The sequence below is a fragment of the Nicotiana sylvestris genome, chromosome 7, assembly GCF_000393655.2.
Source record: "Nicotiana sylvestris chromosome 7, ASM39365v2, whole genome shotgun sequence".
Taxonomy (NCBI): domain Eukaryota; kingdom Viridiplantae; phylum Streptophyta; class Magnoliopsida; order Solanales; family Solanaceae; genus Nicotiana; species Nicotiana sylvestris.
In genome coordinates, this window is record NC_091063.1 from 135,028,887 (window position 1) to 135,039,553 (window position 10,667).

General features: G+C 34.4%; 1 protein-coding gene across 1 annotated transcript; it reads left to right on the forward strand.

Moving 5' to 3' along the window:
* Positions 1 to 972: 972 nt before the first annotated feature.
* On the forward strand, positions 973 to 6,749 carry LOC104219087 (dnaJ protein ERDJ3A). Its single transcript, XM_009769720.2, has 7 exons — positions 973 to 1,153; positions 2,575 to 2,630; positions 4,083 to 4,156; positions 4,526 to 5,046; positions 5,123 to 5,464; positions 5,594 to 5,947; positions 6,064 to 6,749. Exons 1-7 carry the CDS (start codon positions 1,064 to 1,066, stop codon positions 6,349 to 6,351), a joined length of 1,725 nt encoding a protein of 574 aa, XP_009768022.1. The 5' UTR covers positions 973 to 1,063; the 3' UTR covers positions 6,352 to 6,749.
* The last annotated feature ends 3,918 nt before the right edge of the window (positions 6,750 to 10,667 follow it).

Below are 10,667 nucleotides of genomic sequence, written 5' to 3' on the forward strand. Positions count from 1 at the left end.
TATTATCAATTTTATTTTTTTCGCAGAAAATTGTAGAGGTAATATAGGAAGGAGTGATATTTAAGTTATACATACAAGTAATGTCAATCCTTTTCATATTATCAAAAATATAATTTAATATTATATTTAAACTAACTTAATATATTTTATTGCTTCTATCAATTTCAATACGGATCATCAACCGTTGAGCACCAAGTGTCGCAACAAAAAAAAGGAATGCTGATATTACCATAGGGAGAGGCAGTTTCTGAACACATTTTTCATATAGACACAAATTGAGACAGAAATTAGCTATAGACTTTACTCTTGTACTTTATAGAATTTTCTAAACTTGAATTGTGAATGCACTTTTTAAACAACAAAATCACAACGATGGTGTCTTAGTTAAGTTATATATTTTCTATCATAATTTGAATAAGGAAAGAAAATGGCTGTAAAATAAGATTTGTTTCGTCGTACTTGTTATTTATTTATTCATTTTAATACAATTAATTAATATAATTCTTGTAATACGAGAAGCACATGTGAAATTCAGTTCTATAACAGTTAAGAATAAACATTAAAATTTAAATAATAAATGAATTAGTCTTAAGAAAATTTTTTAAGATAACAAAATCGAACTAATCTATAGTTGTTTTTTTTCTTTCTTTATATTCTTACCATATAGGAGTATGAGTTTATAGAAATATCTCTGTTTGAAAATTGGAGAAAAGCAAGGAAAGTCTCTTGTTTCTTAACCCACAAATTTAATTTCAGAATATTAAATAAATTCAACTTTCTCGCCCCACTCAAACTAAAACAAAATAACTTATAAACTACTTATGACAACAAATGAAAGAAATCTAAAATCCTATTGGCCAAAAGTCGTGGAGCCCGTAATAAGTGCCACGTCATCTAAACTGCCGAATGATCTGGAACTTTCTCCTACCCCCGCGAAATCTATTAAAACCAACTTCTTCTCTTCTCTCTCTCATGTCTCTCAATTGACTACTGATAACTTGAAATTTGCTTAGGATTTCTGAAGGACAAAAAATTCGACCCGACAGATTATTTGGATCCGAACATGAAAACCCGAGGAATTTCAATAGCCATTGTTCTATGCGCATCACTTTTTGTTCTCAACATTGAATCCAAAACGCTTGATCCTTACAAGGTATGTTCCTATCATCTTGTTCTTTTTTTCCTTTTTTGGCTGAATTTATGTATTATTTATCATATTGGCATGAATTAGGCCCGAATTTAGTGGAATTGATATAGAGGATTTTGTGAGGTTTGCACAAATAGGAAGCTATTTAACTTTCGTCCCCATTTAAGTAAATTTTGCGAGGGTAGTTGGCCGGGGCATAACTTGCACCAGAGTTATGCCGGGCGAGCCATAACTTGTTCAAAGTTATGACTGCTGGGCATCACTTTGGACGCCCCAGCACAGCAAAAGTTATGCCCTTTGGCAAAAATTTTAAAAGTGGTAACGAAAATTAAACACCAGCCCTCAGAGTAACCTACTTTTGCAAAATTTGGAGGATTTTTAGCTAACTGATTGAACAACTAGTTTAGGAATTGAGGGTTAGTTAGATTAATTGAACATTGATAAATTTTAGCTGTTGAATGGTTCTCCTTGTTGCTGGAGCTTGAAAATTCATGTTCTTTTTTTTCGTTGCTTTTGAGACTGTTAGACTTTGAGGTCGCTGTAATTGGAGGTACTGTTGTTTTTTCATTAGTTCTAAACTATGATGATTAAGTTTTCTTGGTCATTCTAAAAATTATTTTTATTTTTTTCTGTTGGTTTTATCTGGGTTTTATTAGAATTACTCTTTGACTATTTTGTCTGTATTGGATAATGTCTAATTAAGAAATTGTATTATGAAACCTAGGAAATAGAGTAAACGGAAGATTTTCCTTTAAGGAGAGGGGAGGAGTGTATTATTGATTGATTTTCTGTTGGTTTTATCTGGGTTTTATTAGAATTACTCTTTGACTATTTTGTCTGTATTGGATAATGTCTGATTAAGAAATTGTATTCTGAAACCTAGGGAATAGAGTAAACGGAAGATTTTCCTTTTAAGGAGAGGGGAGGAGTGTGTTATTGATTGATTTTGGAATTACCAGTTCTCTTTATTTTTCAAATTTTACTGATTAATAACAACTTTAAATAAGAAAGAAAAAGGAGATAGATCAGTTATGCTGAGATTCATGATGGATTGGCTTTTCATTGTTAACTCAGATTTTGTCACCCCCTATTGCCTATAAAACACACAGATATATAAGTGGCACAAAGACAATCAAATGCAAATAGGAACCACATTACCACACATACGCCATAAAAAGTTGGGCAATGTCACACGTACTTGAATCTGACATGATCACTAAGTTGGTGCTCTCAAAATTGACATTAAATGCAAAAGGGTTGCTCCCCTCATGGTTATTGGGATTAAGTGAATATAGCCGAAATATTAGGCACTGCTAAGAATTTATTTACTTGGCGGTTCTTAATGCTAGAATAGTTTCATACTCCACGTATCCTTTTCGCAGTGATTACTTCATCTTCCATTTACCGAGAGGTTTGAATTTTTTCAGGTGCTCGGAGTTGATAAAAATGCAAGTCAGCGTGAGATCCAGAAAGCTTTTCACAAGTATGCTATATACAGGCTCGCCTTTTTTCTATCATTAATCTATCTTTGTTCTCTGCTTTTGCTGTTCTATTTTTAACTTGCTTCAACATCCAGCGATCAACTTTCTCTTGGCCAAACTTTGTCATAACTGTATAAACTGTCATCCCGATGCTATGATTGATGTATCATGATAGGAATTAGCTTCCCTTGAGGATTTGTAGTGGTAATGAATATTTTCCAAGTACTTTTATTTGTGATTCGAACATTCACACGTCTTAGAGTACTTTTAGTTGGCCTTCAATTATAGTCATGTCTTACATGCTTCTGGGCTGAAGCCTCACTTCTAACAAATGACCCCCCCAAAAGAGTGCAGAATATCTCTAAATTACTGGGGCTCTGAATGACGATAGAAAAGCAGGACTCTTCACAACTTTAAGTTTACAGCCTTTCTGGAGATCCAGAATCTCCGGCCTGCAATTACTGGATGTTTTCATCATTAAGCTAAGAACTTTGATTGGAAATTGGAAACCGGTTATCTACTTGAGTTTAGGGTTGTCAAAGACAAAAAGTATAGAGAAGTACCACGATCTGTTAGGCTTTAAATGGAAGCACAATTGAAATGAAAGGAAACCAAAAATATGGATGTAGTTTTAAGGAAAAAAAAGTATGAAGACAAATATTTATTTAAATATAAGAATCGAAGTAACTAATTAAACGAAGTATATAGAGTGAAAAATCATGATTTCAAATTTAGCACCATTTTAAATTTCTGATTTAGATTAAAGATTTAGTTTTAAGTTTGAATTAACTAGTTTTATTAGTGGTAAATCTTCAATTTATTATTCATTATTATTATGCTGTTAGTGATTAATGTATCACTTTGCCGACTATATATATATTTTTAAAGTGCTAGCCTCTTAAAGCAGAGGCTATAGGAATAAGGCTTATCCTTAGTTACTTGGTGCCTGCTCTAATCTGCCGAGTGAGCGAAGTGGAAGGCCACCTGAGCTTCACCTGGCTTCGTGGGTTAAGTGTACCTCAAACGAGCCTTTAATGGCATTGGTTGAGCATAGCTTGTTTTGCCCATGAAAACAAATTACCCATATTGATTAATCTGATCTGAATAGTTTAACTACTTATTCTTGTCATTATCTTGGGATGGGACTATAAAATTTGAAAAGTATAGGCACATTTTGACAATTTTTCCATAGCCTCTTGACTATCAGCATACCGTAGATTACTGGTATTTTCTTTAGATTATAATCCTGCAATATGAAACATGCAAGTGTGTTCCTGGTTGATTAGATTCTATGGTTTTCAAGGTTAAACTTTGTCTGAAGTATCATACTTTTTCGAAAATCTGCTTGTCTTTATTTTGCTGATTTTGCACTTGTGGGTCTTCTCTGCATTAATTTTCTGTCAATGTAATTTTCTGTCCTTCTAATCTTCTCCTTTATCTCCCTCCCTTTTCAGGCTCTCACTCCAATACCATCCAGACAAGAACAAAAATAAGGGTGCACAAGAGAAATTTGCAGAGATTAATAACGGTATAGCAGCTTCTGATATCTATCTTCTTTTTCAGCACTCTCTGCCAATTAAAAGGGGGAGGGAAAGAAAGAATGAAAGAAATTATAGTTGACAAAATTAAAAGGATCACTTTGTTATTTTCTTTAAGTTCTTGCTAAATTTATCACTATAATCTTGAGATCCCAAGATGGCATTGTTTTACTTTTCTTTTCGAAAGGTGCTTGGTAGGTTTTGATTTTAAATGCTGTCTTATTTAAAGGTTAAAAACAATTATAAATGAGCTCTCTTGATATGTGCAACTAGTTATAGTATGCACTTTCTCTGGGTGTTTGCTTGTATTGCTGATCAATGTTATTAACTAGCTGTATAATATGACTATCAATTTTCAGCTTATGACATTCTGTCTGATGAGGAGAAGAGGAAGAACTATGACCTATATGGAGATGAGAAAGGAGCTCCTGGATTTGACGCTGGCGGTGCTGGAGATCATGGTGGATATACATACTTCACAAGTGGTGGACCAGGACAAAGTGGGTTTAACTTCCGTCCAGGTGGTATGGGTGGACAAGGAGGTGCAAGGTCATACTCTTTTTCCTTTGGTGGTCCTGGCAGCCAAAGCTCTTTCGGATTTGGTTTAGATGATATATTTTCCAACATGTTTGGGGGTGATATCGGAAGTGGGAGTCAATTTGGGGGTTTTGGTGGCTTTGGTGGTTCGGGCAGGTCTCAGTCTAGAACCAGGAACTCTGCTAAGAGCATTCCCTCGATAAATTCACAGATGTATAAGAAAGAAATATCTGATAAGGGAATGACTTGGCTGTTACTATCTCATACATCTACGTCAAGAGGTATCCAATATTATGAATCTGTCATTGGAGAAGTCGCAAGCTCACTGGAAGGGGCGATGAAGGTATGTGTTCTTTTTCTTGCATCATAATCCTTTTAGACATTACTGTATTTCCACTGATGTGTTTTTACTGTGACAGGTGGGAAGTATAAACTGTGAAACTGATGCATCCTTTTGCAAGGGCCTTGGCATGTATCCCCGCAATGCACCAAGATTGTTTGTGTATTCATTAAAATCAAGTGGAAGTGGTGCTTTGGTGGAGTACAGTGATGATTTAGATGTGAAGAGGATGAAAAGTTTTTGCCAAGAACATCTTCCTAGATTCTCGAAGCGAGTAGACTTGGACCACTTTGATTTTGTTTCTCAGAGTATAGGAGGTTTACCTAAAGTGATGCTTCTCTCTACAAAGAAGGACACTCCGGTTATTTGGCGTGCTCTTAGTGGCTTGTATCGTGATCGTTTTGTCTTCTATGATGCACAGGTAGTGCCCCTTAACTTTGTTAAAAGCTCTGATTAAACTTTTTGATGTAAATAGTCAGAAATATTGTAACTTAAATTTGGGATATGCACATTTTTTTTCTTTCACTAATGCTTGTGTCTTGTTGAAAAGGTTCGTGATGGTTCTGATCCTGCTGTCCAAAAGCTGGGAGTTAATGCTCTTCCTGCCATTGTTGGCTGGCTATCCAATGGGGAAAAGCATATAATAAAAACAGGAATTTCTGTAAAAGATCTAAAGTCTGCTATTCAAGATCTAAGTGGTTTACTTGATACTTGTGAAAAGAAAAACAAGAAGGCAGCTTCAGCACAGAGTAAAAGAGAGCCGAGTGAACCAGAGGCTAAACAAGTACCACTACTTACAGGCTCTAATTTCAATGATATTTGCGGGGAGAAAACTCCTCTGTGTGTGATTGGGGTCTTCAGGTCATCTAAAGCAAAGGATAAGCTAGAAAAAGTTCTATTATCGGTAAGTCATCAACTGTATGGACTTAGTTCAGTGATATATGATTCACATTTTCTCTGTTCTCTGGTAAATAATAAAACTGATTTAGCTGTTCTGTGACCCCATGCTGCTGTTTTCAGGTTTCTCAAAAATCATTATTAAGGCGACAGAATGTAGCCTCAGGCTCAAGGGATTCAGTTACCTATGCTCTTCTGGATGGGGCAAAGCAGCAGTCTTTCTTGAGTGCGTTTGATAGATCAGGATATAAATCATCAGACAAGCTCTTGCTCGCCTACAAGCCGCGGAAGGGTAAGTTTGCAGTTTTTGAGGGGGAAGTTACTACTGAAGAAGCAGAGAGTTTCATTAGCTCCGTTCTCAGTGGGGATGTACAATTTTCCAACACGAGACAGAAACCTATAGCAAAGTAGAAAATAGCAACTAACTTTAGTGCCACAAAAATACTGAGATCTGGAGCGCATGTACAGCCAGTGCTTTGAGATAGTTCCTTTATTTTGGCTCTTTAAGCCCTTTTATCATGGGCTGGTCTCTGCTGGGAAGAAGATTTTGCAGCAGGCTGATTAATCGCTGCGGGAGTGTGGTTCGTTTTCTTTTGATAAAAATGCACTGATAGCAGCATACAACTTACAGGGTGGCTTGTATGTTTTAGTACCATTTTTTTCTCAGTCTAATTTCTCATGTATAATCTTATATCAGAGTATCAGACTAGTTAAGACTTGTTACCTTGTCAAGGGATAAACTATCAATCATTTTCGGATTGTGTGTACATCAGGAGTAAAACATGTTTATACAAGTTTTTTGGACTCAAGCTCAAGAATCCACGAGAAAGATGACAGTTGAGGATGAAGGCCGATGCCTAAAAAATCCTTACGGGTTGTTTGGTAGGATGCATTAGAGAAAATAATGCATGCATTAACTTTTGGTATTATTAATCCCTTGTTTGGTATAATTTTTCAATCTATGTATAATTAATGTAAGTATTAGGTATACAATTTATTTGGTATTATCCTATGCATAATTAATATATAGCAAACTATAGTATTAGCAATATCAAAGCTATTAATGCATGCATTAGTATGGTTAAAGGCTATTAATGCATGCATTAGTATGGTTATAGATAAAGTTGTTCTTGAAGTCCATTAAAGCTAAAGAATGTGAAGGATTTTTTTTATAAATAGCTATATTTCAAAAAAAATTATGCAATGTATTTTAATTTTTAATACGTCACACTAAAATAGCGAATAAGAAATAATTCATGTATAACTAATGCTTGTATTATTAACTCATGAGTTACTAATTTCTACATTATTAATATATCTTATTCAACACTATTCCAAACGGCTCCTTAATGTTTAACTTTATGCACTATGCCGTACAAAAGTGAAAATGATTGATAGTTTATTCGAAATGTCATCAAGAACTTAATGTGAAGATTATCCTTTCGAGTGCTGCTAAACGGATAAATGTTTCTTTTTCTTCTTCTTTTTTCACATCGGTTCACTCTGTGAAATTTTGCTAGATCTCCCTTTTTGTATAAGTTATTTGGTAAATAATTCTCTTTTTATTTTTCTTGCAATTAGGGAATTTTTTAGATCACAATTTATGATTCTTTTTGAGCAAAATAAAAATCTTAGGAGAAAACATTCGATCACGCTAACTCTAAACTTTTATAGGTTATTGTGAACATAAGATCACATGAATCTTAATTTTTTTTCGAGACATACTACAAAATTATATGAGCAAATATTGCACTCGAGTCTAACATAACCAGAGAGTAATTTTTCAAAGGGTCTAAACAGTGGTGTAAAAAAAGGGAGATTTGCGTAATCAGCCGTTCACTCTTATATAAAACCAACATCTGCCCACAATAAGCTATGGGCATCTTCTCTCTTTCATTCATTCAAAAATGACAAAACATTGAATGTGTTCAGTTCCATTCTTTTTCGAACCTTTTCACATGAGTACTGTCGCCACCTATCTGATTTTTATGTTGGATGAATAGTAGTCTAGAGGTAAAATGTCCTTTTGGCTGCAAAACCAGCCAACATTTATCCGGATTAATTAGCCAAATTTTAAAGTGGATACGAGAGTACTATATACTTCCCAATGAAATTAAAAGAAAAGAAGAAAGAATAACCACGAATGTGGTTGGTTGACCATAATATGTTTACACTTCATACTAATGCTCTTTATAGGAATAGGACCAACACTTATTGTTTAATGTGTTATTTGTTCTATAACATTTTGAAAAAACCCACATAGTAAAAGTAAATACAAAAGGTAATATATATAGAAAGGTTGTTTTAACTTATGAAGCACTTACTCACATCTTATTCTATGCCATGTTATTACCTTTGTCGTTTCTTTAGAATATATTGTTGTTCTTTTGTTTACTCTTACTGATCTTGTTAAGACTATATACTTGATGGAGAAATTAATTTATCATTAGAAAAAAAGATGGATAAAAGGACACATAACAAATTCAAACATTTGTAGATTGTAACTATACTTTTTCGAACTTTGCAAATATACAGATATATCAAATTTATTTTCTAAATTCATGTTTCTTTAAACATTAGTAAGTTTATTCGCGCGAACTAAAAGACATTTGTCACTTTACGAAGAAATCAATAGATTAATACCAAATTTAAAATACTATCAAAAAGAATTATTATAAACAACATACGTGTTAGTCCATAATATTGATTTATTTAAAGCAAATAGTCCATAGAAATAGGTATATATTATTAAGAAAGCTTATATGACTTTTATCTAACTAAGAATGGTTCAGAGTAATTTAGTGCTAGAGGATTTGCCATTCCATTTTCAAAGACAACCGAGTATAAATTATATTGTATGCTTTACTTTCCGATTCTATCATCGGTATATGATGATTGATCATAATTCATAAGGAACTTTCTTAACTGAAGATTTATCAGCTAAAAGCATTTGAAAGAAGAGTCCATGATTGATTCCGAAGAGGATTTAAAATTTTTAAGAAAAAATCAGTTAACAAAACATATTTTAAGTATGGACTTATGGAATGGTTTGACTTTCTCTCTCTATGACTAAGATTCTCCCTCAGTGAAAACTGACATGGCGAGAAAATCAAGGAATAGAGGTGGAGGTCAGAAAATCCATGGGAGTCAGACCTCAAATGCAGCATGCATGGGAGTTCCACAGACAGAGGATGCGAAAAAGTGAAGAGTATCAATTCCATACAAGGAATTATGCCGCTGGACATCAATTTGATATCAAACCCAACAAAACCACAAGGAAATGGAGATTCAGAGGAGAGTAGGAAATAATGGGCAGATCGAGCAAAAGAGGAAGAGGAGATGAACAATAATACAGGTTCGACTAAAACAACTATTTCAATTAGTAAATCGTGGAGTAATGTTGTGGGTAAAATACCAGTAGAGGAAGAAATTGACCTAACAATGGAGAAAAGTGAAACGAATGTGAAAATAACAATGGCGGACATTAAGGATGAGGTAGAATATTGGTCGACAGCAGTAGTATGCTATGTACAGTAGTAATTGATGGTTATTTTAGAAGAATTTGGGGAGGATTAGGGATTGATAAGGTAGCTCAACTAAACAGGAGAGTTTTCATGGTTCGATTTCACAGTATAGAAAGCAGGAATAAGGTGGTAGAAGAAGGAGTGCAAATGTTTGACAGAAAACCAATGATCGTTAAGCCATGGAAGTCTGATATGGAAATTACTAAGGAACAGATGGAAAACATTCCAATATGGGTGAGAATGGTGGGGCTGGATGTCAAATACTGGGGGCGAACATCACTTACAAAAATTGTTGGGCTGATAGGAAAACCTTGAGAACAGATGCTGCAACTACAAAGAGAGAAAGGCTAACATATGCAAGAGTATTAGTTGAAGTGAAATTGAATCAGGAATATCCAAAAAGTATCAGGTTTGAAAATGAGGCAGGAAAGATAGTGGAATAGAAAATTCATTGTGAATGGAAACCAGTTATGTGCGAGAAATGCAGAAATTATGGTCATGAATTGAATGAATGTCAAAAAATTATAAAGGAGGAACATGAGAAGAATGAGAAGAAGCAAGAGTTAGAAATGCAGGAAAAAATAGAACAACAAAATGCAGAAGAAGGAACACAGCAAGGGCAAACAAAAATAGAGAAAGAGGAACAACAAATATAGAAGCAACAGGGAGGATATGAACAAATGAAGAGGGCAAGATACTATAAACAATGGTATAGAACTGGGAAATATGCAAGAAGAGGAATGATAATACCAGAAGAGCCATTGAAAAAAGAAATGCATTTAAAATATTAGAGAAGCAACAAAACTCAGAGGAGGCAAGTACCAGTCAGACAGTAATGAAGTTAAATGTAAAAGGAAGTGGTGATGAAAGAAAAAATGGAGTAATAGGGGAGAAGGGTGGGGGAGATCCCCCAAAGAATGAATAGAATTGGGTTTTGGAACACCAGGGGAATGAATAATCCTGACAAACAGAAGGAAATGCATATGTTTATGCACAATTCTCAGGTTGGGATGTTTGGTCTCTTGGAGACAAAGGTTAAGAGAGCTAAAGCTCAAAGAGCTGCTCTTAACCTGTGTAGTGGTTGGTCCTACAGTACTAACTTGAGTAAACATAAAGGGGGAGAATATGGGTGTTATGGAAGCCAATGATATTTGATGTCAACATAATAAGTGTCACAGAACAACTAATTCACTGTGAAATACA